At 41.8% G+C, this 27,587-nt stretch overlaps 2 protein-coding genes and 1 long non-coding RNA gene across 14 annotated transcripts in view; 2 read left to right on the top strand and 1 right to left on the bottom strand.

The window, feature by feature from the left end:
• On the bottom strand, positions 1 to 15,921 carry matn4 (matrilin 4). Its single transcript, XM_037101757.1, has 19 exons — positions 15,828 to 15,921; positions 14,140 to 14,304; positions 13,331 to 13,489; positions 12,663 to 12,894; positions 11,555 to 11,677; positions 10,946 to 11,068; positions 9,660 to 9,782; positions 7,569 to 7,691; positions 7,028 to 7,150; positions 6,492 to 6,614; positions 5,843 to 5,965; positions 5,253 to 5,375; positions 4,690 to 4,812; positions 3,348 to 3,445; positions 2,552 to 2,683; positions 2,127 to 2,310; positions 1,826 to 1,978; positions 818 to 922; positions 1 to 132 (listed from the first exon to the last, which is right to left on the bottom strand). Exons 1-19 carry the CDS (start codon positions 15,906 to 15,908, stop codon positions 74 to 76), a joined length of 2,475 nt encoding a protein of 824 aa, XP_036957652.1. The 5' UTR covers positions 15,909 to 15,921; the 3' UTR covers positions 1 to 73.
• On the top strand, positions 1,205 to 11,719 carry LOC119021457. Of its 12 annotated transcripts, XR_005075579.1 has the most exons (9): positions 1,207 to 1,264; positions 2,584 to 2,724; positions 4,265 to 4,359; positions 4,635 to 5,367; positions 5,871 to 6,683; positions 7,056 to 7,142; positions 7,597 to 7,683; positions 10,647 to 11,060; positions 11,583 to 11,719. It is a non-coding gene; the product is annotated as an uncharacterized LOC119021457 (long non-coding RNA). The 12 variants fall into 12 exon arrangements; XR_005075575.1 differs by having other exon boundaries at positions 5,871 to 7,142; XR_005075578.1 differs by having other exon boundaries at positions 7,056 to 7,683.
• Positions 15,890 to 27,587, top strand: part of rbpjl (recombination signal binding protein for immunoglobulin kappa J region-like) — a 27,811-nt gene continuing 16,113 nt past the window's right edge. The window contains exons 1-3 of the mRNA XM_037101750.1: positions 15,890 to 16,029; positions 23,118 to 23,242; positions 23,652 to 23,746. Of these exons, the coding sequence (XP_036957645.1) occupies positions 23,692 to 23,746 (55 nt within the window). The 5' untranslated portion in view covers positions 15,890 to 16,029; positions 23,118 to 23,242; positions 23,652 to 23,691. The remainder of the gene's footprint in view (positions 16,030 to 23,117; positions 23,243 to 23,651; positions 23,747 to 27,587) is intronic.

Genomic DNA, 27,587 nt, shown 5'->3' on the forward strand with positions numbered 1-27,587 from the left:
TGCCCTCCTCCTCCTCTTCCTCCTCCTCCTCCTTCTTCCTCTGTGGTGCCCTGTTGGCTCACTTATTACCAGATCACTTCCTGGAGAGAAGCTGGTTCTCCAGCTGCTCCAGACGAGCAGTCATGCCGGACAGTAGACAGATTAAGGACCAATAAAGACAGGTATCGACTGTAAGTCTGCTCATAAGTACACACACCGACATCCATCAGATTTTTGACATGTGTCAAATATCTGTTGGTTTAAAGCCACAGTACACAACATTCATTTTATGATATCATGTGGACCACAGAAAAAGGTTTTAATATCCACAAATCTAATTAAAAAGACAAAACACGATCATTTTGACGTCTCTACTCTGTCTGTGGCTCTCAGCTCTGAGCCCATGTACATTTTAAAAACAACTATATAGTTTCATGTTCAAAACTTATGAATTGTTGAATTAGTTTTGTGACATTTCATCCTCGAGTCCAAGTTGAAATTTGTGCCAAAGAAATTTACTGAAGACGATCTTGAGGTAACACGTTCACAGGAAAAGGATGAACACAGACAGCCTGGAAATATACTGTAAGATATACTGTCAGGCAGTGCTCAAAGCTAACTGAAGCTCACGTCATATTAACTGATTTCAAAGACTATTAAAGGTAGAATCAGTAGGATTTGGATTTGTGTTCAGATGTAGAGAGGGAGAGGGAGTCAGAAGTTTGTATTTTGTTATTTCCACCTCTGGGTTTTAGCACGAGGCGTCTTAAGAATAACTGATTACTTCTTTTTACCTTCGCCTCCTCATGTTTGGATGAAGCTGTTTTTTAAAGGATATGTTTCTGTGTGAGCTGCTCCAGGCTGCTCATGGTGGCCTGCTGGAACTCCACCAGACTCTCGCAGGCACACGGATCCTTCACCTCGATCTCCCCCTGACTCTCCTCTGCAGAGACACAGGACACAGACAGGAGACCATCAGCACACAAACACCTTCACTACTTCCACCTGATGCAAGTATCGGTCACTCATGGGAGAAACACGTCAGGCTCATGAAACATGGTTTCAGAACCACCTGAGTTCTTTAAAATCACTCAATAAACAAAACACTAAACTCCAAATTACTACCCTTTTCTGTTTATGTTTAATAAGGTTATATTATTCTGTTCTGTTTTGTTCTATTCTGTGTATATTTAGTTTTGCCTAGAAATGTTCATGCTTTTTCTGCAGTTGTCAGTAGAGGGAGCCAGAGAACAAGACTTCATTCAGGGACCTGCTGGTGTCACATGTGAGTTTCATCTTTTACATTTTACTTCATGTTGAACAAAATCTTTAAAACATATTATAATGATTAATATATTTATAGATGTGTTTACTATGTTCATGACACTAACGCTACCTGAATTAGAATTATGTTAAAATTTTAACAGAAAAGAATCTAAATGTAGGCCCAGGTGAACAGATGTATTTTCAGCCATAGAAAATAAAATGTGGAAGTAAAATAAAAATAGTTTCTAAAATCTTTTGCTGAAAAATATAGTTTTTATCAGTGTGTTTAACTCAGAATAAGAGGATGTAACACTTATTCATGATCACTTTTAATTCCACTGATGCATAACACCTTCAAGCAACATATAACTTAAATTTTCACCTGTTAAATAGTAAAAACTATTTTTTTAAAAATATATAGTTATGTTATTATGATTAACTGATTTTATAGAGGTTATTCAATCATTAAAAGAGTTAAAACAGCTGGTGAAAATGCATCATTAGGTGATGATCAGCCGCTGTTCGGGACTCCAGTCAGGAGAGTTTCACCGGTTATGTGTTGGTGTCCTGAGTTTTGTACCTGGGCACACGTTGAGTTTGAGGTTCTCAGCGATGGTGCTGATGGCAGTGAAGTCGGTGGTGTAATAGAAATGTTTCTCCACCGGCTCAGAAGCGATTTCACGGAGTTCATCCTCCACAGCTTTTCCAACACCGACTGCGTACATGGTGATGCCTGCACACAGGGACAGAACCACCACAATCTGACCTTTAATGTCAACATTAACCTACAGGAGCTGAAATCAGATTGTTACTCCACCATCACGTGGATCAGGGACACAAACCATACATGCAGTTTGGCCCTCACACTAGTTGATTCTTACCGGCTTCTTTGGCCTTCTTGGCGAACTCTGTGATGTCGTCCTGAGAGCGTCCGTCTGTGAACACCAGTCCGATGCGGGGGATGTTGCGGCTGGCGGGCCGAGCGCCCTCCGCCTCTGAGAAACTGTTCTCCACCATGTGTTTGAGGGCCAGACCCGTCATCGTACCCTTCTCCATGTAGTCGACCTAGACGGGCACAGTAACAACAGTTAAAGTAAAGTTGAATCAGAAGGTGTATTTTTCTGTTTAGTAGGGACGACACATGTAATGTTTCCTTTCTTGACATTGTGTGAGTTTATTTTGTTAATTTATTACAGTAAAAGTCAACAGGAATACTTGATAATACTTCATGTACATCGCTAGTCAGTGATGATGCATCTAGAGTTAAATATAAAAGACAGAGATGAAGATATGTGTTGGCCTTTACCTTCATGACTGCAGCTTTGATCTCGTCAGCAGTGTGGTACATGTTGAGAGGGAACTCTGTCCTGACCCGACTGGAGTACTGGACCAGACCAACTCTGGTGCCATGAGTGGACACGTCCAGGGAGTCCACAACCTGCAGCACAGGAGGAGGTCAGAGATATTCATCTGACACAGGTACAGGTCCTCCATCAGTTTCTTTCTTATTGATCAGTTTATTGTTTTTAGTTTTTCCTACAGTTGAATGTTTGAGCTTCACTGTGTAGATGATGTTTGTATGTGATGTGGAAACACTGAATGATATTCACAGTGAAGTCAGAGACATCTTGTGTCCAACAGTTAAACTTGTGAAATGAATATGCAGATATTTTCACTTCAGTTGTACTTTTTTATGATTCAGTAATTAAACTTTTGTTTATAATAACCAGACACACATTAGACCATTTTTTTTATGTCTTTAAACACATGTGGAGGAGATCTACATCACATCCTGCGTCTCCACAGCAAACTCTCATCAAGTATCGCTGCATATTTGAGATTTCTGTGTACAGTTCTTAATTTCTTCTGTAATCTGATCATGAATTGATCTATGATGGGAACCATTTGCTAAATCGACTGATCAGCTGGCTGTTTTACAGATCGACCTGTGATCAGATGAGCTGCTGGTGGATGCATTCAAACATCTCATCTGTGCAGGAGTTTCTTATTCTTGTTGATACATATATTTTTACATTTTTTTCATTAAACATAATACATGATATTAAATGACTGTAGCTGTCTGTGTGGTAACATTGTCCCACCTGGTTTACAAACTTTTTGACCAGCTCAAAGTTTTGCGGGCGGACGCTCTTGGAGCCGTCGATCAGGAGCACCAGGTCGATGTTGGCAGACTTGCAGGCTGAAGAGACACGAGAGACAAAGAGAGACTGAATACTGAGTCCTAATGATTGCTCTTTAGTATTCACTGATATTATTTCTGTTGCACAGCTGAACTGGACTGATATGGTGTTGCTGCAAACTGTGCGTCAGCTGATAAGTCACAAGAAACTGGAGCACAGGAAAGATAAAGATATCTTTGAGGTCCAGTCATTTTGTAACTGTAGATATCTTAGTCGCAATACTTGGACGAGTCCTCAGTCCTTCATCCTGAAGATGTGTTTGTTATGTAAATACATAAAAATTGTTACACCAAAATCTTGTTGCTGTTTCTCCACAACAGCTGTTATCTATATGTATATAAAAACATTTTGTCGTGGTGTCAACAGGAGTCAGCGGGAGCAGTGGCCCGAAGTTAATCTTAGCTGAATGATAAAGACTGTGTGTGCTGCCATGAGCGTCCACATGGAGGCGCTGTGTGACGGCTTCTCTCAGCCTCCCCAGAGGAAGATGTGGTCTCTGTGCAGCCGACTCCTTCCAGACAAAACTGAGCTGCTTTTAACATCAGCAGGAGATTTGGTTCATTTTCAAACACATCTTTATTTAATCTCCTGAGAAAAATCTCCACATTCTTTTCTTACTCCAACTCTAAATCCCAGCTCTGGATGTTTTCCCTCATCCGAGCGCTCCACGATGGATGGAGGTGTCATGACATCAGATGATGTGATCCTGACATATTACAGATTTCTTTTGATTGTATGTTTATCACAGTTTGAGGCAGCTGGTCTGGGTTCACGTCCCTAAGTGTTGTTTTCTGCTCTGTTTTTCTGTTTCTCTGTAGACTGATCTCAGACCGATGATGAAGCTGACCTCCTGCTCCAGCCGCTGCACCTGTTGGTCCCGCAGAACCCACAGGATCTTAATCCTTACAGAGTGGTGAGTTTGTCCAGACCTGATGTACTCATGAAGTTGTGTTTGTCATCACCAGAATGCAATCATTTCCCAGTTGCGGAGCCCATGTAGATCTGCTTTATATATGAGTTTTCATGTTGCTCCATCTTTGCTTGTGAACGACTGAGCCTGTCAATCATGATACTATCACCTGTTATCAACATTGTTCTGTTTATGTTGTTCACAGCATCCCTCTTTTAAAAATGTAACCAAGGTTGTGTAATAATGAGAACACTGAACCTGTCTTGTTTGTGCCTCAGCAACCGTACAGCTGATTTCATATGCAACAGATCATGAATCGGAGAGTCGACTCACTGCCGCAGCTCTTGCCGTCCTCCTGCAGCAGTTGTCCCTCCGGACAGATACAGTAATAAGATCCAGGAGTGCTCACACACTGGTGCTCACAGCCGTGCTCCACCGTGTTACACAGGTCCATGTCTGCAAACACAGTCAGTAAACACTGATTAGATCATAACTTATACATTCAGCCTGCACAGACACATGAAACCAGTGGTGGACATAAAGTCACGCATGTAATATAGTTCCGTTCTTTACCGTCAACATGAGAAAAGGACGACAATGTGGCGGCTGATGGATAATAACAAGAATTCAGCTCAGTTCTGTTTAGAGACTTTTTTCAGTCAGTTCAACTCCAGAGAGGTTATTAATATAAATTCAGTGTCGGATGCACAGGCTCACTCATTAGTCAGACAGCTGTTTCATGCAGTTTGTATAATTCTGAAGGTTTTCTTCTCAGTCAACCTATAGACAAACAAAATCATCCTGAGGTAGATTTTAAATCAGGGATAAAACCCTGAGAACACATATATGACGAGCCGAAAGCTGAAAGAATATTTGTGAGTGTGAGCTTCACTGACTTGTGCAGGTCTTCTTGTCCTTGTTGAGTTTGAATCCTTTGTTGCAGTCGCAGGTGAAGACACCAGGAGCGCTGATGCAGATCTGCTCACAGTCGTGCTTCCCCTCGGCACACAGGTCGATGGCTGATAACACACACATGCACACATGAGGAACGTTCTGTGGAACTGATGTTTGTCTTTGTGTCTGTGTGAATGGGATTTTACTTGTCTACAATCACAAGTTAAAGTGAAGCCAGAGGAACATGTAGAAAAATATTCAGAAGGAAGGAGAAGAAATATGCGACTGACAGCCTATTTAGAGGAAATTATGAGCTGCAGCAACTTTAGCAATATATATATTTAATATTAATTAATCTGTTCGTTGTTTTAATTAATTAATCCAGACACACTAAAAGATTTATTCAAGAAGCAGGAAGCAGCAACTGTTCTGTACACTAATGCTGGATTATCAGACTGATCATTAGATCACAAAAAGTGACTGAAAGTACTGCTTCTACAAAGGACCGATGCTCCAGGAGTGATTTCCTTTCACTGTAAATGTGTGTGTGTGTTTGTGTGTAGGTATGTAATTGTGTGACGGCCCGACTAACGTGTGCAGGTCTTCTCGTCCTTGTTCAGAGTGTATCCTTGGTTGCAGTCGCAGGTGAAGACGCCCGGCGCACTGACGCAGATTTGTTCACAGTCGTGTTTCCCCTCAGCACACAGGTCAATGGCTGAATAACACACACACATACTGCGTTAAAGTGTGTGTGTGTGTGTGTGTGTGTGTGTGTGTGTTTTGAGGACATTGTCATTTTAATGCTCTGGTAAAAATAGATTTTCCAGGGGAAAGTTTTCAGTGCCAAAGAGTTTTTCAGTTGTTGGATGCAGTTTTAACAGCGAGTCCAAGCAGAAGGCAGGTCAGCTGCTTCTACACTCGTCCGTCTCACACACATTTGTCTGTAGTTCTGTTGTTGATAGTTGATTTAAATGAAAACAAACAAGTCATTTACTCGAATAACTAAAATCATGTATTTGTTTTGATTGAATTAATGTTGATGTAAGAATGATATTCTGTAAAAGACGAGACTAAGAAACGCTGATGTGGGTTCCAGTCGCTTTATGCAAATGGAAAATGATACTTCTAGATGCACCTGGAGGGATTTCTTTTAACTGTGTGTGTGTGTGTGTGTGTGTGTGAGTGTGTGTTGGTGTGTGTACACCTGTGTATGTGTGTAACTGCATGACGGCCCGACTAACGTGTGCAGGTCTTCTCGTCCTTGTTCAGAGTGTATCCTTGGTTGCAGTCGCAGGTGAAGACGCCCGGCGCACTGACGCAGATTTGTTCACAGTCGTGTTTCCCCTCAGCACACAGGTCAATGGCTGAATAACACACACACATACCGCGTTAAAGTGTGTGGTTGTTTAGGACATTGTCATTTTAATGCCCAGGTAAGAAGAGATTTTCCAGGGGAAAGTTTTCAGTACCATGTTTCAGTTGTTGGATTCAGTTTTAGCAGCGAGTTGTGTGTAGTTTTGTGGTTAATAGGTGATGTAGATTAAAATAAACAAGTCAGGTATTTGCTAATATTCATCTGATAGAATTAATATTGATGTAAGAATGATATTCTGTAAAAGACAAGAATAAGAAAGCTTTCTGTGATAATGCTGATGTAGGTTACTGTGGCTTTGTGCAAATGGATGCACCTGAAGGGATTTCCTTTAACTGTTGTGTGTGTGTGTGTTGGTGTGTGTACACCTGTGTATGTGTGTAACTGTATGACGGCCCGACTAACGTGTGCAGGTCTTCTCGTCCTTGTTCAGAGTGTATCCTTGGTTGCAGTCGCAGGTGAAGACGCCTGGCGCACTGACGCAGATTTGTTCACAGTCGTGTTTCCCCTCAGCACACAGGTCAATGGCTGAATAACACACACACATACCGTGTTAAAGTGTGTGTTTGAGGTCATTTTAATGCTCTGGTAAAACTGATTTTCCAGGGGAAAGTTTTCAGTGTCATAGAGTGTTTTTCAGTTGTTGGATTCAGTTTTAGCAGCGAGTTGTGTGTAGTTTTGTGGTTAATAGGTGATGTAGATTAAAATAAACAAGTCAGGTATTTGCTAATATTCATCTGATAGAATTAATATTGATGTAAGAATGATATTCTGTAAAAGACAAGAATAAGAAAGCTTTCTGTAATAATGCTGATGTAGGTTACTGTGGGTTTATGCAAATGGATGCACCTGAAGGGATTTCCTTTAACTGTTGTGTGTGTGTGTGAGTGTGTGTTGGTGTGTGTACACCTGTGTAGGTATGTAATTGCGTGACGGCCCGACTAACGTGTGCAGGTCTTCTCGTCCTTGTTCAGAGTGTATCCTTGGTTGCAGTCGCAGGTGAAGACGCCCGGCGCACTGACGCAGATTTGTTCACAGTCGTGTTTCCCCTCAGCACACAGGTCAATGGCTGAATAACACACACACATACCCAGTTAAAGTGTGTGTGTGTGTGTGTGTGTGTGTGTGTGTGTGTGTTGACGATATTGTCATTTTAATTCTCTGGTATAAAAATATCTTCCAGGGAAATGTTTTCATTTCTTTCTCTTCATGTAAACGAGCCAAAGAGCCTTTTTCAGTTCCTGGATTCAGTTTTAGCAGCGTGTCCACACATGAGGCAGCTCAGCTGCTTCTACACTCGTCCGCATCACGCACACTCAGGGGAACCAGCCGTATTACATTTCTGTTTATTTCTAGAAATTAGAGGAGGATCATGGAAACCATCTTCCTTTTTCTTCAGGTGGATTCCTTTTTTAATAATAACTGTGACTCTCAGAGGGACAACATGCGGACTGTTACTCATCATCTTGTTTACCTAAATGAGTGTGTATTCAAATGTAAACCAGCTGTTTTCAAGAAGGCCAGAACAGCTGAAGCAGGAGGCGGTGATGTTTTATTTCTCCTCACATACCTGCTGTGGTATTTGGGTTAAACTGGGCGACACAATTACACGATGTGTTACTTTGAAGATCTGTGTGGCTTACAGCGAGTCTTTGGTTGTAAATTGTGCTTCTTTCATAGTTTTCTGTCAACAAGATCTCGTACAGCAGGTGTTGCTGCCTCTGAGTGTGTGTATGTGTGTGTGTGTGTGTGTGTGTGTCTGTGTGTGTCAGGGTGCATGCATGAATATGTACTGACATGTTGGACGTGTGTATTCAACTGCATACATCAAGCTTGTGTGTGAGCGAGACTTTAGAAACCCTCTTTTGTTGCTGCATTTAAATGAAATGGGTTTGCAGAAAATAGTTTTTATTCGGAAATGAGCTTCCAGGAGGGCTGAGGCTTTAGTTGTTTAGTTAATGATAAACATCATCATGACCACAGAAACACTGAGTTGTTTCTGTGAAGCAGGCAGATTACTGTTAAAAGTCTTTTATATAAATATTGAGGAACAGAATCAGTTTTCTGTTACAGTTGTAGTTTCTGTCAACAGTTTAATCAGAGGTAAAGTCACAGCTGTTTGCATGGCAACAGTAAAAACAGCAGATGTTTTGTGACATCAGCAGACCTGTAAATAAATACGTTTTCAACAGGGATTATGATTTTCAAGAGTTCTTGTTTTCTCAGGTAAGATGCTGCAGTTTAAGCAGTTCAGATGTCCTAGCTGACAGAATGACAGAATCAGTAGCACCCTCTTTCATTTCTTGACTTTGTGACATCACATTACATCACCATGTCACACTTTTGCATAATTTTTGCTTAGTTTGGCATGTAAGAATTAATTTAGCACAGCTGCCTTGTTGTCAGCGACGCCGGCTCAGGCATCTGTCAGCTGACCAATCAGGAGAGACTGGGTATTCGGGGGGTGGGGCTTAAAGATACAGGGGCTAAAACTTAAACTGGACATGTGTTCTTTGAGCATTAAAGTGTGTAAACCTATTTTATTAGAAACCAAAAATAAAATGAGCAGAATATGTCTGTTTGGTATTCTTAGCCTTGGCCCGTTTACTCACTGTTTATTGCTCAGGTTGAGCATGTTTATAATGGTGATGCAGTCAAAAGATAACCTGGAGCATTTGAAAATAACGGAGATTTTAAATGGTCCTGTGACGACCCTCAGATAAGAAGGGGAAACAGACAGCGGACAGGTGAAGGAGAGGGAGCCAGTAAATCTCAACAAAGCTTTGTTTAAGATTCACATCAACAGCGTTGTAGCCAGAGATGGAAATACTTCAAATGTATCTCCTGATGTTTCCAGACAGAGAGAGGAAATGTGCAATGTTTCTCTGTTCTGAGGTTCTTTAGAGAATTTAAACTAAAGACTAAATGATCCTAATTGAATGATACATGTGTGTTCAAGGCTCCAGCAGCAGCAGCAGACAACGTAGTTCTGTTTTAATCTGTATCATTTACGACGACTCATCTTTGTACTACTCACCCTGGCAGGTCTTGCCGTCGTCCAGCAGCCTGTAGCCGTCGTTACAGCGGCAGTGATAGCCGTTGAGCACACTCACACACTCATGATCACAACTGTGGTTCCCAAACGAACAGTAGTCGATCACTGAGGGGAGGGAAGCAGCGAGGCCGTAAGCAGCAGAGCAAACAGCAGCGAAATGTGCGGGATCAGTGCATCTATGTTCCCTCTGTGTCTCAGGAAATCTTACCTGGAATGAGCCGGGGTTCTTAAAGGAACAGTTCACCCCCAAAAAATGATTTTGTCAAGTCACCATCTCCTCACTGTCATGTTGATGTAAAGTCAGGTGAAGTGTCGTAGTCCACAAAACGTTTCTGGAGCTTCACATCAAAACATCATGCAGCAGTCACCTAAACAACTGAAGTAGCTGGAGACTTTATTTAAAACAGCAAAAATAATCCAAAAAATCATAAGATGACTCTGGCATTGGTCTCTAGAAACCCTGAGATCCCAAATGTATCTGAGAAGATGTTTTGTACGTCCTTGACACGTGGCTGAGCTCATGCAAGGTCTTCAGACTGCTACAGTGAAGATTCCTGCAGGACAGGGGTGTAAATAACATCTTCTCTGATCAATTTGGGATCTTGGGGCTTCAGGAGACTTTGAATACAACCAGCGAGCTGTATGGAGCCTTTTTATGTCTCTGGTTGTTTTTTCAATTTTAAAACAAGTCTCCAGTTACTTCACTTGTTTCGGAGAATGCTGCATGATGTTTTGCTGTGAAGCTCCAGGAACGTTTCTTTGGACTATGAAACTTCACCTGACTCAGAAGATAAATGAACTGTTCCCTCAAGTCGATGTGCTATTAAAGCTGCATGACTCATTTGCTTTTAAAGTAACTGCAGACGCAAAATTACAATAAAAGTTTTTCCAGTTTAATAATTACAACAAGGCCAGCAGACTGCAGATTATATGAAGGTTTTTAAAAGAGGTTCTTCTGATTGTGTCCAGTTGAGGGTTTTCAGCTGGATGTAAAGGAACATAAAGGATGTGTTGTTTAACAAATCCAAACGACAGCAGGAGGAACATAGTGCAGACCCACACTCAGCTTCATGAAGCAGCAGAAATCAAGTCTGAGCAGCTCAAAGGTCAGAATCCATCTCAGCATGAATTCAAGCACAATTTGTAATACAAAGCCAGCAGCTATCAGCAGTTACTACAGTTTCTACAGGTGTTTGTTTATTTGTGTCTTTTGTGCATGCTTGTGTGTGTGTGGTGTGTGTGCGTGTGTGTACGTGTGTGAGACTAACTGGAGCAGGTCTTCTTGTCGTCGTTCAGTTTGTATCCCTTGTTGCAGTCGCAGGTGAAGGAACCTGGAGAGCTGACGCAGATCTGTTCACAGTCGTGTTTCCCCTCCGCACACAGGTCGATGGCTGAAACACACACACGTGATTTATTAAGCAGGTTTATTTTAAGGTAATTAACCTTTCCCACGCAGGCATCTGAAGTCCTGAGCCTGCTTAACTGCGACCACCCAAATGCTGCAGTATGAGTCAGACTTTGTTCTCCTTCTCTGAATTGTAACTCTTAGATGTGACAACACAGACGTGATGTACATGCTGTCAGATTCTTCTTGTAACTGCAGAACTTACCTGGCAGTCATCACATTTTTCTTCAGTACCAAAGTGATCCAATAATAGCTGTCTGTACACCAAATGTACATGGCAAGCTGAAGGTGCTGAAAGCTAATCGGCTTACTTTTAACGTTGTGATGTTGCCAAAATGTGAACAAATACAGGCTGAAAATTTGGATCTGAAGTTGTGGAGATAACTGTGGAAACAACATGTTGTTGCTCATGTTTGTGTGAACTTGTCGTCTGTATTGCTCTTTATTTCCTGTGTGTGACCTTTGTCCTCACCGGCACATGTCTTCCCGTCATCATTCAGAGTGTATCCCGGCAGACAGAGGCAGTGGAAGGAGCCCGGGGAGCTCTCACAGATGTGCTCACAGCCGTGGTCCGACTCCAGACACAGATCCATACCTGCAGCACAGATCACGTCAACCTCAGAGTCCAAAATACACGTCAGCTGCAAGTCAGCTGCAGGTTCGTCATCCGTCTTACAGTCCCTAAAAATGTATTAACTCCACCAACTTCTTATAACACATGATGAACCTGATGTAAACACACACTTCTGCCAAAATAAGCAGAGTTTGGGATATTAGACTCATTGGAGCTCCATCAGGGGTTACACATAACATAAAGTGTTTTTTCTTTTAATTCACTTCTTAATTCCTTCTTTTTATATTCATCCACCGCCTTAAACCGCCTTTACTCTTTTTTCCATCTCCCTCTGAGGAGAGACAGATATTTTTTAAATCAGCCGTCCAGTCTAGAATAATAGCAGCGCGGGGAAATATCCTGCTCTTAAGGGATTTGAGGCGGCTGTTATGAAAAGTATTATGTTCTGAGGGGTTAGATGGGCATGGTGATTTTTTTTTCTGGTCAGACGAGACTTTCATAGTGTTTTTAATTAAATAAAGAATCTGGTGTTGCCCGGGATGAAGCATGAAATCCAAAGTCCAGACACTTGGCTGCAGGTTTTTACTTGTCTTATGAATCTAAATGGAAGTTATTATAAAATGTGAGGTTTCAGAGGTGGAGTTTACGAAATATGATTTCAAATTATTAATCCTCTCAAAGGTCAGGTATTTTATCACCTCTGTATTTGTATTTAATGTGGCTTATAACAGTGAGGACTTAATTTTCCGCATTTCAGGGAAATTATTGAACAATTTGCCTTTTCTTCTTTCAATTTTTTTTGTTCTTTATTCTTATAAAACTCTGCTAGAAATCATCATCCAAACGGAGTCAGAGTAAACCACGAGCTGTGGAGCACGTTTACCAGCTGCTAACCATCATAAAAAAGATCCTGTTGTTATTTGAAAAGTGTTTTTGGCAAATGTGATAATGAAAATACCAAATATACTTTCTCTTTTACAGACAGTGATGTCATTTCCTGTCTTACCACAGAGTTTATCCTGGAACTGCAGTCCAAACTGGTGGATGAGATCGAAGGACTCCACCAGGAAGACGTGGTCCTCGAAGGGCGGAGACGCCATGGCCCTCAGTGATGTCATGTCGGCTCTGGCCACACCCACAGCGTAGATCTCAATGCCTTTCTCTCTGGCCTCAGCCGCCACCTCCGCCACGCGGTCCTGAGGACGTCCGTCTGTCACGATCACGACCACGTTGGGAACCTGGGCGAGAGAAAACCTCAGGATCAGAGCTCAGGGAGGACGGTGGTGTGGAGGTAACTTTACAGAGAGATCGTTTCACAGCCGGTAGATCACAGTCTGAAGTCTTTTGTGCATCAAGCTTTCACAAGAAAAACTCTTGTTCTTGAACTATAATAACTGTGTCTACATTATATAATCATATAAACTCAAATATTATGACTCAGCTCACAAAACTGAGACAAATAAAACAAACACAAAGCTTAATATGTTTACAGCTACAGGACGTCAGATCAGTTTGTCTGTTCATTGTCCTAAACCTGACTCAGGAAGTCAGTCAAGATTTTATGAATTAAACAAATTTAACTAACTGAATGAATGGAAGTGATTAGGCTCTAAATATAAACTCAACAAACTAAAAGAAGAAATTCACTAAAACTGTCATGTTGTCTGGTGTCACCTTCAGTCTGTCTCCAGCCTCGGCAGTGAAGGCGTTGTTCATCACGTATTTGATGGCGAGGCCGGTCATGGTGCCCTGAGCGAGGGGAATGATCTCATTGATGCCTTTCACCATCGTGTCCAGCTTAGCGTGAGTCTTCAGAGAGAACTCGCTGCGGACCTGAAGACAAGAGCAGACAGGAAGTACTGAGAGACGGCAGGGAGGATCAGAGCAGGTGTGATGTGGGAACAATCTGTGTGTTAGAATCGCAGGTTTAAGAGGCTTAAAGGTCCAATGTTATCTATCTAATGTTATCAATCTAACCATGAGTTTGCACATTGCAACCAACTACACATCCCTCGTCTCACCCTCTTATTTGATTGCCACTAAAATCACACAAAAAAGTTCCTCTCTGGGGTCAGTGTTGGGTTTGTCCCTTCTGGGCGGCTGTAGAAACATGGCGGACTCTGTGGATCATTCTGACGTAACGACGACGCAACAATTCTTAGTTTCAGGTAATTAAACGCAAATAAGATATGTCGCTATTTTACTACAGTTTTGATGTCTTTAGGCAAATTGGAATGTCATGAATCAAACATGAAATGATGGCACGATCAAAAGGCAGAGGATCAGAAAAGGTCACCACAGTCGATCCTGCAGGAAACATGAACGTCTGAGCCAAATCTCATGACAGTCCATCCTGTAGTTGTAATATATTAGTCTTGAAGAAGGAAGTGGTGGACAGACCAACAAACAGATCCTGCTAACGTGAGTAAAACAACTCTGAAGACTGAAAACACAACAAGTATGAAGGTGTGTTCCTGCAGTACCTGGCTGGAGTACTGAACCACTCCCACTCTGGTGGCGTTCAGTCCGATGTCCAGAGTGGCCAGGATGTCGATCATGAACTTCCTCATGGTCTCAAACTCATGTGGCCTGACGCTGCGGGAGCTGTCGATGAGGAAGACCAGATCCACCGGACCGGACTTACATTTCTGCTCAGGACCTGAAGGAAGGAATAAAAACACTCAGCTGGGAAATATCGAGCTAAAAACTGTGATTTTCATCACGACAGAGGAGAGGCCCCCTCTGATGTCCAAGTGTTTGTACATTAACACAATTTTAAGTTAAACGCAGTGTTGTAAAAGCTACCTGTGTGTGTGTGTGTGTGTGTGTTTCAGCTTTACATATTTCTTGCATAAAGCAGCAGCAGATGCCTTCGTACTCTGTAGCATGATGTACCACCTGAGCTCCCTCCTCCATGACTCCAGGCGCCTGTTTTTGTCTTTATTTTGTCGGCATCGCTGTGAAAACTCGCCCATGTCGTAACATCATCTCGTTCAAGAACGCAGCAGTCGTGGATGAGGTATGAGGTGAGCCTGTGTTTGTGCTGCGATTTCATGATTTTGGAAAGGAACCGTTTGATTAATGCACATCCAGAGTTTCTACACAATGGCTGGACTGAAACCAGAAGAGGCTAGAAGAGTTGATGTGAGAGGGATTGTCGAGGAATTCATCTTTAGTTTCAAACAGACTGTTGAGCAATGGCTGGTTTCTTAACATCTTATAAAAATGTTCAATTCACTGTCTGCTCACATAAATCAAGCCCACCTTCAGCCGCAGGTATAATGTTCAAATGCAGACAGCCGGTCTTTTACACAGTATACGTTACATTAGCTCCTTTACATCAAGTCGTAATTCACAGACTCATGAGAAGAGTTGAGTTCCAGCCACATCACTATAAAATAATAATCAGCATTGTATGATCCTGTAAACCACAGGTATGTTCAAATGTATATGTTGCATATGCATCATATAAAAGTTTCTACAATATGTGTTGTTTCACATTCAGATTCCATGTATGAGGACCAACTTCACCATGTTTACATTGTATGATATGTGACATAAATAAAGATTCTTCTTCTACATTAGCTGACCTCATGTCAGGAGGAGGACGAGGACGAGGAGGAGGAGGACGAGGAGGACGAGGAGGAGGAGGAGGACAAGGACAAGGACGAGGAGGAGGAGGAGGAGGAGGAGGAGGAGGAGGTGACAACATGAGATCACTGCCAAGTCTTTGAAACCACTTGATATTTTTAACAAGACATTTTTCAGTCGTGTTTGTGGCGTCTAAACCAAGTGTTTAAAGCCAAAACATGATCTTTTCTGGACATGTAAAGTTGAAATCAGAAGAAACAAAGATTCAACGTTTCTGTGGTTTGTAGAAACATTACCAACATTTATTCTGGTGATCCGATTGCCTGGTCAGTGTTCAGAACCTGTTCTGGAGCCATTCACAAGATTTCAACACAATGAATTTGCTCTTAAAAATGTAGTATTTTTCATTCCTAAAGATGACCATGACTCGTTAAAAGATATACTGACATAATAAAGAAGACCAAAAGTTGTGATTGGTGCTCAGATGTCTTGTGAAACAGAATTCTCTCTCTTCCTGAACGGAGGGTGATGATAGAAACAGTCTTTCCTTTGTCTCTGGCTTTTTTCTCACAGTTTCAGCACACTGACCTGCTTTCGGTCTGGCGGCGGCGAGGACGGCGAGGGTCAACAGAATGAAGCCTCTGAGCTGTCTCATCTTCATCCTGATGATAGCGATCTAGCAGACGGGTCGCTCACAGCTGGACTCGGCTGGCACTGGATCAGACTGTGAGGGCGGAGAGATGGAGGGTGAGATAGAAGGAAGAAGAGGACCTGAGTTCAGGGTAACAAGCAAGACACAGAATAATGCCTGATTTATGTCTGATTTACACTTAAATAGTGTCCAAAGAAGTCCAGATATGGGGGTCAGGTGTTCCTCTAACAGCTTCAGCAGGTTCTGACCACAGAATTCATGTAAAGTTTCAGTTTTGTCCGACTGAAGAGGTTTAATGTCTGAGACTGGATTTAATCTCAAAGTATGAGATGGTGCAAACAGACACGTTATTCTCTCTGCTAATTCGGTATTGTAATTAGCTTGGAGGTAAAATTTATTAATAATTAAAAACTATTATGGATCAGCTGATGGTGGAACAGAAACCATGTAAAGGTTCTTACAGCGTTCAGATGGATTAATGTGTTGATTATTTTAACAATTAATTGATTAATCCTTTTGTAATGTCACTGAAGAGCGGCACATTCTTATATTTAAGAAGACGTAACCAGCAAATGTTTCACATTTTTCTTGAAAACTGACTGAAGCTAAATGGATTTTCAGTGCAGGTGGTGATTAGGTTTCTTGTCCTCCCACCGGTTACCGTAGCAAATGTGACTCATTGTGATGTCATCGAGCCACAGAGTCTGCAGATGAAGGAGTTTCCTGTTTCTTACCACAAACCAAACCATGATTTCCTCTCTACTCCTTCCAAGTTAACCAAACGTTAACCACAGTGGCATCAGATCAGAACATGCTTTAAGTTTTTTTAAAAGACACTATCAAATGATGTCAGCCTGGTGATACTGGAGTCAGATTAGAGAATGCATGAATGTGTCATTCTGGAGGACGATTACAAACAATGTTTATGATATTTAATTTGAGGATTTGTTTGAGGAGTCTGAGGGTGATGGAAAGAAATTGGGCGCACAAGGAAATCATGTTATCCAGTAACTCTCTCAGTTTTGGCTCCATGTTTCTCCCTTTGAGCGTCACGACTTCACAAGCCTGTTCTGATTTCTGCTGTCACGTCACGCTCGATCTGTTGTGAGCGATTAGCTGCGCGAGTGTCGACGCTGCAGTGACTTCCTGCCCTGTGTGCGTTTTGTTAAGTGATGATAATGTCGATGTGTCTCAGAGGGACATTCCAGTCCTGCCCCATCGTAAAACACTCGTCTGCAAACACCTGGAGAAGGTTGGCAGCATCTCCTGCTAATAGACGGCTGTGGATAAACACACACACAGTCACTAATCTGCCTGTGTGTCTGTCAGTATCCCTGTAGGCTACCAGCAGCAGCAGAGGGATAATGATAATGTCTCGGAAGTGTTTATGATCAGGGCACACACTCAGTTCAAACAGGCACTGTGAAAGCCACCTCTCCTCCTCTGGTGTGTGGAGAGGGGTCCTTCAGGGTTTATCTGTGTGTCTGGCAGCCAGAGCCTGTGGTCATCACTGGCTCAGCTCTCAGTAATGAGTCAACACGTGGACACGAGCACAAAGACTCTTTTCTCTGTTTGTGTCTCTGTTTGTCTCGTTGTCTCGCTCGTCCACATGTTCTCAGCAGTGACTCTGTAGTGAAGCGAAGGTCAGCCAGACATTTGGAGCACATTATTCATGCTTTTTTTTTTTTTTTTAAAGAGCGGGCCGCGGACAGTGATGCCTTCTACGATTTGGCGATGACCTGAAGAGAACGTACACAGTCTGGAGTTTAGTCAAAGGTCCGGCTGTATATAACACTTATTCTTTGATTCCTCCCACCTGCTTCACCTGACGTGTAGATTTGACTCTTCAGGATTTTGTAACAGATGTTTCAGACTCTTCTCTCCTCCATGAACCCGTCAGGCTATAAAACAAAAGGTAACTGTTGGTGTTTTGGCCCCGAACACTTTGGAACCGTCATGTCCACTCATCAAGTCAGGAGGATCTGTTGAACTATTCAAAACTCGACTAAGACATCATTTTTATATGTTTTTTTATACCAGAGATGGATGTCCGGCGGTGTCACATCACTGAGATGTTTCTGTCATTACGTCCAGCAAGAGGACGATTTCTCTGGTCCTGTTTATTTGTTAGGAATCTAAAATGAAAAATGACCCTGTAGGAAACATTATCTGAGCTAATCAGAACACACTGGATTAATAGGAGGAAGAACAATGAGACTGATGATGATTTTAAATGCGACTCAGAGACAAAATGAAAAATGGGACCTTGTATTTAGAAAAAACAACCAAATTAAAGTTTACAGTCTTTCCTCCGGGCTTCTTTTGAACCGTTAATTAATCTCATTTTAAAAAAAAGTTGCAGTTTAAATGTATTATAGATTTAAGTGTTGAATCTATTTGATCCCAGTTCTGTTTGGTTTTATTTGGTGCATCTTAATCTAAGTTTCAGGATTTTTAACAAATATATTGAGACAAACTGGGTTTCAATATGTAATGTATTCTTTTTTTTGTACTTTCAAACACAACATAGGTATTGACCTGTCTTACAACTTCTTACACCAGCTGATAATGCAGTAATGATCATTAATTAAGTCTAATGACAAATGATTTACTACTGGTGTTCAAGTTTACTGAGGTATTAATTTAGCATCATTTAATAGGTTATAAAGATGCTTTTAACACAAGTTAATATGCTAACAATCATTAACAGTTAATTAATGTAATAATAAGGTAACTATTAACAGTTTACATCAGGATCTGTATGTTAATTACATTTATGAATTAAATAGTTCACCTTCACAAACAGAGGAGACTTTTCAACATGGGAACTCATTTCAGAGTTTGGTCTCATTCCAAGTCTGATGGGACGAAACTGAAGCCTGAGGCTGTTTTATGAAGAGTGTGTGTGTGTGTGTGTGTGTGTGTGTGTGTGTGTGTGTGTGTGTGTGTGTGTGTGTGTGTGTGTGTGTGTGTGTGTGTGTGTGTGTGTGTGTAGGACAAAGACCCCTCAGTATAAACTCTCTGTAGCTATATGGCAGTCGCCAAAACCCCCCCACCTCCACCCCCAACAACCTTTTCCTGTCTCCTTCACCAAACAACAATCTACGACCATCCTGCTGCTACTGAACACACACACACACACACACACTGCTGCCCCTCAGCGTGGCTCACAGACCAACATATGTTCTATAATTATCCACAAAGAGGATCATTGAGCTCAGACGTGATATTTTCCTGTTGAACGTTTCATTGACTGGTCGGAGGTGAACGCCGTGGTCACTGTTAACTCTGTGTTTCTTACTCAGCTGTTAAATATAGAAGTGGAGATCCAATTTCCTCCAATTAACTCTTTAAACAAATTAAAACTGCGTCTGCTCTCCTGACACCTTAAGTATTCTGTTTATTATGTGAACTAACTGTGATACAGATTGTGTACACAGAACTAGATTGTTTTGTGTTACTACTGTGTGAAAGTACAGGATAATTAACTAACTTTTTACTGACGTCTAATCTGAAGGAAAATGTGCTATAAATACAATATTACAAAAGAAAAGATAAGCAGGTCACATGTAGTGAGTTTAAATCAAGCGCTCAGTAAACAGAGTTAGTTGTTTAAAGCGAGTCAGAGCGCCGCAACAGTTGTTGATGTTGGCCTGAATGTGAGATTACAACGACAAATGAAACAGTGGCTGTTTCTTAAAAAGGTCTTTTCAAGTTCAGGCTGTAAAAATAAACCGTCAGATTTCCTCCAGCAGAGATTCGAACTACAGCTCAGTAAAACTTCAAGCTCCATAGATGAAAAAAACATAAAACTCTCACAATGTCGAGCTGTTGTAAAAGCAGAGGTGGCAAAAGTCCAAACAGTCTTTACTCGGGTAGAAGTTCAGATACTTGCAGTACTCCAGTACAGTAACAGAGTTCAGGCTCTGACATGGACTCAGAGTATCAGAGTAAAAAGTCTCCCTCTGAAGGACATTTGTGCTCAAAGCTAACTGAAGCTCACGTCATATTAATAGAATTCAAAGACTATTAAAGTTAAAGGTAGAATCAGTAGGATTTGTCCCAGCTGTTCCTGAACGCACCACAAAGACAGCTGATTGTTGAGTCTCATTCCCAGGACGTCAAATAGACACATGTTGGGTTGGTAAAGCGTCCCGAGCAGCAACAAAGAGAGAAAATCAGAAACTCTCTGCAGATACGAGACACTAACACGCCTTTTCTCCACATTCCAGCCTCCCTCTCTGTCTGTTTACGGCTTCTTCTTTAGGATCTTATTCTAAAAAGTAACTACAATGTGAGAAAAATGGTGTAAAAACTACATTTCACCCCTGAAATTTAGTGTCATGCAAAGTAAAACTCAAAGTACAAACTCAAGTAAAGTACTTTGTCTGAGTAAATGTTCTTTCAGTGTTGCTTTCCGGCACTAAAATCTGCTCTCAAATTGAAAGACCACGCTCTTGAATAAAGACGTAAAAACCTCCATTTGGGTCCAGATCCAGGACATTTTTGAAGACATCTGTCCTTCCTTTCAACCCTTCAACCTGGGACTGAGCAACATTTATTTAAAATACAGTAATTCACAAGATTTTAAATCCAAAGCTATTCATAAATACTTGGATAGGGCAACAAAATCAAATTTCACTATGTTTTAGACCAGATAACTCAATATTGATACTGCGACAACATTGAAGGGATCACAGAATATTAACACAATACATAAGATTCAGTAATCATATGTAATGTGGGTATAATGACTAAAGACAAGTATTATAACAAGTAATGACGGCGTTAATGACGTATCACCATATAATCGCATCCAAAAATCTAAGACTAGAATATTCTCACATCTCAGTAACAATATATAACATTTATATTTTCCAGCCCTGCTTCACCCTGAGAATACTTTATAAAGCCCAGAGGATCAGAATCATGGAGACGAGCAGAGAGGACGATGAGGAACAAACAGAAAATAAAACTCATGTGTCATGTGACCTCGGTCTGGACTTCCTGGTACCGCTGCCCCCTACGGAGCAGAAGGTGTTAATGCATTCTCCAGATGTCTGTTCAGACTTCAGTCAGAGGACACGAGCAGCTCTCACCTGAGCCCAGCGTCACTCTGCAGAACACATTCAACCGTACAAGATGGTTTTAACTGCATCCGACCAGATGTGACACTGTGGTGGAGGGAGATATGACTCTCACGCTCCTCAAATGTGAAGATTTTCTGTTTTCAATTTATTTTTCAGCCATTTGCTGACATCTAACAGACTGAACAACTGATCAACAGACAGATCAATGAGGGAGATAATTGTTGGATATCGTCTACAGACTGTAATTGCACTCAGACTCAGTTGGAAATACAATATTGCTGACTTTCCTTTTGGATTCAGCCCCATTGTTGGATAAATTAATGTCAAGCTAAACAAAATTGATTGAACACCTGGTTCTGATTGGTTCTGGTCCTGCTCATCAGCGTGCGAGGCAGAGGCCCAACATATTTGGATCAATCACTGTTCGAGCTCTCCAAGCTCTTTTCACCGCGCCTCGATTTGAGTTTGACTGAAGCGACTTCAAACTCTTCCTCTGGCGTCTCACATCGTCTTAAACACAACAACTCTCTCTCTCAATAGTCGTCATTTCAGCAGGGCAGTAAATAACTCCAGCTGTCGGATGGATCAGCTTTGTGTTTTTGGAGCTGTAACCAGGACTTATTTATTGTTTGTCGTTTTTCTCCCTGCTGTCTGATAGAAACCGCAGCCGCGTTGTTGAGTCCCGCTGGTTGTTTTCAACAGATTGTAACGTCTTCAGCAGCCTGTAACACAGAGACACTGCAGCTGGCTGCAGCTTCACCTCTACTGTAGAGATGTTAGAGTTTTCTCATTTAACTCATTTAACTAATACAACACAGCGAATAAGAGAGACTTAACTTTGAGCCACTGAGGGGCTGATGGCTGACACGCTCACTGTAGCCTCGCTTACTGCGATATGTAGCGTACTTCAAGCAAGAATCCAGTGTTAGTGTCTATAAATCTCCACAAGAGCATTTCAACAATTATAACTGCTACACATAGACAGGCCGGCCTGGAGTTCAAGCATAAGGGTTACTGTCTTTGAGCTTTTGAAGAAAGAAATAAGAATTTCTTACTTTTTACAAAATGAATTAAATAAAGAAATGTGTGGCTGAAATGGATCCAGTCATGGTTTCTGCTGCTGCAGTCTGCTGTGACCAGTAGCATGTGGTGGCTAATGCTAACGATTACAAACGTTATATGATGACTCCTTTGTTCTTGTGCTATTGTAATGTTCAGAAACGTACCATTATCCATTAACTATTACATGATTATAGTATCCTTCAAGTCACTGTGATGCATTGGCTCGATGATTCTGGTGAAAATGAGTGAATTTTATGTGTAGTTTTATTTATTCCGGGTCTCAGGATGTTAGAAACGTACTGATCCTACATGTCAGGCTGTAAAGAAACACAAGGACCTTCTATACATTAACTACTGATAACCAAGTCTGTGTATGTACAACAGACTTCAGCTCCATGATCACGTCAGTCATTTAGAGTGACTGGGATCAATAACAGCACTATTAGCAGACGGAATAGTTTATTAAGTCTGCAGTTTGACTCTGGATCAGTAAAGAATGTTTCTATGGTGGTATAACTTTCAAGATTTTTTTTTTCCTTCAGTTCTGATTAGAAATGGTACACAGGACGGGGCATTTTTTTTTATACACAAGAATTAAAACGTGGTTTGTATTTTAGAGTGAACAAATAACTTGATGTGAACTGAATGTTTCAGAAATGTAAAAAAAAAAAAAAGGACATTTTATATCATCTACAGTGTTTGTCAGAGAGAAAGGTGAGTGTGAGAAACCTGCAGTCGGGCAACAGGTGATTATCTCTTTATCCACACACACTGAGAGATACAGTAATGTACACACACACACACACACACACACACACACACACACACACACACACACACACACACACACACACACACACACACACACCAGTGGTCAGATAACAGATCCGGGATGGAGTGCAAACATGTACACACACACAAAGACACACAGAGACACACTTACACGTCTTTTCCACTAAAGCCTCTGTGACTGTCGATTGTACGCTGTGGTGGAAACATCGTGTTTATGAACCGACTGATTAACTTTTGTTGTGTTTTAACTAAACTGAACCTTTACTGCCGTCAGGATGGAGAAGCTGTGACATAACTGTGCATCACTGGATGTAAAGAACGTGAACCTGCAGCAGAATGAGAAGAACAACAGGAGGATTTTAACTGAGAAGCTGCAGAACGACGACTTCTTGAATTCAGGTCAGCAGAGCTTATTCTTTATCCCTGCTGACTGTATGTATTGTCATTATTGAAGCTTGATACATAAACTGCAGTGTTTGGTCTATTTCTTGGGTCTGTGAGACGTACAGTAGTGCCCTGTCCTCAGTGAGACAGATCAGTCTGTGAGCTGCAGTGAGGGCGACTTTACACAGATGATCCAACAGCAGGGGAACGTCTGAATTCAACAGACCATCAAGCTGCAACACAAAGCCAAGCTGATGTTTAGTGGACAGCTGCATGAATTAAATTATTCAGCTCTGATGGACACTGGAGGCTCTGTTTTATCCCCTCGTAATAATATCTGCCAGTTGTGCGTTTGCTTGTCAAACCACATCACTCACATTCACAAAGAGATGTGTGCTAACTGTGCAGTTATCTTAAAAAACAGGTGTGAACGCGAGCATGGACCTGACGAACGCCCCCGCTTAATGTCAGCAGAGGCCATCATGGAGGAGCTGGACACGGGGGAAGATGGCGGGAAAGGTGAGTAGAAGATGATTTCTATTTCTGTCAAGCAACAACAAACAACAGACAAATCAAGCTTCTTCACGGGGATGAGTTAAGAATTTTTAATAATACAGTTTAACGAGACTTCAGCTGCACTCTGGACAACTCAGAACTCAAAAATGTCCGACCACCTACTGGAAAAAACACAGTGAACGCCACTCACAGTCACAATTCTTACATGTGATCTTGATGCAGGTTTATCTGCCCCGACCTCTCGAAGGAGCAGGTGCCATGGGTTCTATTTTCATTGCGTTCATTTTTAGATGACAGTATTTGTGTTCAGCTAGTGAGTCAAATATTTTGATAAATTTCCATTTAGAAAAGAGCTGTAAAAACTTGTATAATGAAATCTGTTACCTTATAAGTTTGTTTTTACTCTGCTGCCCTGCTGAGGGTTCACGTGTATGTGTGCACTTCTCAAAGAGACATTTTGTGTTAGTTTTTTGTTCACTTCCATTGTTGTGCCCCTGAAACACTTTGAATTTAGGATTTGGAAATGTCATCTAGGAAATTCCGACCTCTGGTGTTGACTTGAACGCAGCACGAGAGCCATGCTAGCAGTAGAGCTAAATGCTAACTTCAGCAGGCTGAGCTGCTGATGGTGGACAGGTGTAGTGTTTACCATCCTAGTTTAGCATGTTTACATGTTAAGAGATGTGGACTCATGTAACCAGAGAATAAATAACCTGGAACAGGAAGTTAAAGCCTGGTGAGACACGATGACTCGAATGACTCGTCTGTGTTCATTTTATGTTTTTAGTTTATCGTTTTAGTTTTGGCTGTCAGTATTTAACTGTTTAAAAGTGATGTTTACCAGCTCACAATCTTGTGTAATTATACGTTTACTTTTTCTCACTCTATCAATCATCCGACCCCTGATAACCATCCCGTGACCTCCTGCCGGGGTCCTGACCCTCAGATTGAGAGGCTGTAGCAGGTGACAGATATTTGACCCTGATGTCGACGTCCTGTTGGAAAGTTTCTGCTCCTCAGTTTGTCAAGAGCAAGACGACTTAACCCAGGAGCTACGATATAAATCACTCAAGTGTTTCAGAAATACTAAACGTGCGCAGAGCGTCTCAGTTCGTCTCGTCGTGCTCGGATCAATCTGTCTTTTTAAGGGCTCTGTTGGTTCGGAGCTCAAAAGTTTCTCCAGTAGAAGATGTTTGTAGCATCCAGTCAGCATGTTGCACGACTGCTTCACTGACAATATACTTCTGTTAAATCAGCCAGTTTGATTCCATGATGTCATTTCTTATTAAAACAAATGCTTTTCTGTTTCAGTTTTATGGAATAAAGACTGCAGTGACCCTGTCAGACAGCCAAGCATTTGGTGATTTTGAAGGTCCCTCTGGACAAAAGTGGCATTGTTTCTGCCATTAAAACCAGCAAATATAAAATGATCTTAAGTAGAATCTCCTCCTGAGCCATCAGATAAAACTGAGACGTTTTATAACCAGTAAAAACTATTTGACCTGTTCAGCCACATCAGCTTCCTCCAGTTCTCCACTGTGAAGCTCAGATGAAACGATGGTCCTGGAGCGACGTTAATTAAAAACACCGACTGGGTGATATCGGTCAAACTGTGGTTGATAACGACCTCCTCCTCAGGCTGGAAGATTAAAGCAACAGGTGGACGACGCGGGTCAAGAAGTGTGAGTTACATATTAAGTTTGATTGACGGGCCGGATTCACACTGAGATAAAAACACATCAGCTCTGCGGTTCGGGACTAAGATGGAGACCATATGTTCACACACACGGAGGCAACGTAAAGTAAAAAGGGTGAAGGTGAAGCGAGATGGAGGTCAGAGAGGGCGGAGCAGCAGCCTGCGGTCGCTACTGTAGGTGGTGTGAGTGACAGCTGGAGCCACACTGAGATGAACACACAGCACTTCTTGTTAGTGGCTGAAGATTGGAACCAGATGTTGACTCTGCAACTGTTAGCAGTTTCACTGACTGCCTGCCTGTCTGACTGACTGTCTACCTGTCTCACTGACACGCTTCCTGTATGACTGACTGCAGGGCTGCAGACAGTATTTTCAGGGTTAGTTCTGTAACGACTCATGGCCACAGAACACACCCGGTGTCGTCCCCTCTGACTCTCACTGTCTGACTGCTTGACGTACACCTGAGGCCAGTTTCATGAAGATAGACTTTTTAGCTGCATTTCCACCCAGAAGTACCCAGAACCACTCAGAACCATTCATCCCAGGAACTAATGTCCGAGAAATTGAAAGGTTCCTCTGGTGCTTCCACCACGTACGTCTGAAGACTGTGAAGATGAAGCGATCTGTCAGCGGACGCGTGGAAAGCCGACGACTGTTTTTACGCGTCATTTTTGACTATCAGTGATGAACTACTGTCTATGTTTCCTTTGTAACTCCGTGTTGATGCCAAAAACAAACTGGTTTGTGGCTGCAGATTATTAAAAATGGAGGTTGAAATGAGAGTTCATGTAGAAACACTACAAAGGTCCCCGGGGACAGTTCCTGCAGTTGGAATGCAGTTTTTGACTTCTGATTAGATTAAACTGGTCAGACTTCAGATAGAAATCTAAATGCATCTGTTTAGGATGCATAGGATCTATGTGCCAGGATTTCTGGGTAAATGAAAACTTTTTTTCAAACTATAAAATCTTAGCTGACTGAGCGAAAGAGTCCAATCACTCAGATCCATTTTGAAACTTGCCGAGTGGAAGAATTGAACAATTACAGGACATTTTACTGGGAAAGTTAACAATACAACACAAAATCAACAGCCAGTCGCACAAAACTGCCTCTGATCTGAGCGGAGCTGTTGTGGCTTCTTGTGTCAGGACTCAGTATCTGCTGTGACTCTCCATCAGCTCACTGTTGTCTCATTAAACTAAACTTCCTCCTACCAAAGCTCACGAGCAACGACTTCCTCTGAACTGTTTGGTGCCACTGGACAGCAGGTGGTCACAGACTGTTACTATGGAAACATGACCGGTTACAACACCGTTTTTTTTGCCGTATTTGGACTGGTGGCAGAGGGAAAACACCACCAAGTGTTTTTTCTTGGCTGAGATGTAAAATGTGTGATGATGACGTTCATGTGAGTTAAACTAAAGTGACGAGCTGAAAACATCAGACGTGTGCGCTGCGATGAGGCGACGCCACTCTGACCAAAGCTACTGTCTTTAATTAATTAATTACACTGTCTAGTTTGTGCTCTTATGTTCAGTGGTTTAATGGCACCAAAACAGTTTATCTCCATCAACCCTGACATTCATATATTAATGGATGGAAACACAGATTGTTTTTTTTTTGTTCATTTTGAACTTCTGTGTAAAAACTGCAGTAAAGTCAGGGTTTTTGTTATATTGGATAAATGTAAAAGTAAAATGAAGACTAGCACTCACTGTCCTACCTGCCTGTCTGCCTGCCTGCCTGTCTGTCTGTCTGCCTGTCTGTCTGTCTGTCTGTCTGTCTGTCTGCCTGCCTGTCTGTCTGTCTGAATGAATGAATGAATGAATGAATGCTGCCTTTAGACTCCACAGAGCTTCACCTCCATTCAACCAGTGTGAGCCCACAGCATTACTCTCTCTCTCTCTGTCTCTCTCTCTCTCATCAGGTATTTTAATCCAGCCATCAGAACCTCAGGTAGAACTGGAGGAAGAATATTTGTCTGTTTTTTTTTTTAAATTCCGTGACATGATTCATTATTTGTCTTCATTTCAAACACACTCTGTGGCACCGTAAGTGTTCAAAACTGTTCAGAAATCAGTGAAAACTTCTTGTTTTAACACCCAACATGACCATGAAGTGATCCACTTGTGTTCATCAGAGCTCTGT

This window comes from Acanthopagrus latus, chromosome 6 (genome assembly GCF_904848185.1).
Source record: "Acanthopagrus latus isolate v.2019 chromosome 6, fAcaLat1.1, whole genome shotgun sequence".
Lineage (NCBI taxonomy): Eukaryota > Metazoa > Chordata > Actinopteri > Spariformes > Sparidae > Acanthopagrus > Acanthopagrus latus.

Excerpts from the sequence above, each read along its gene's own strand:
- matn4 (XM_037101757.1), bottom strand. The coding sequence starts at position 15,908 with ATGAAGATGAGACAGCTCAGAGGCTTCATTCTGTTGACCCTCGCCGTC. Across the intron at positions 7,692-9,659 it reads CGACGGCAAGACCTGCCAGG|CCATTGACCTGTGTGCTGAG; the intron begins GTGAGTAGTACA and ends TGTGTTATTCAG. Across the intron at positions 7,151-7,568 it reads GGACGAGAAGACCTGCACAC|CCATTGACCTGTGTGCTGAG; the intron begins GTTAGTCGGGCC and ends TGTGTTATTCAG.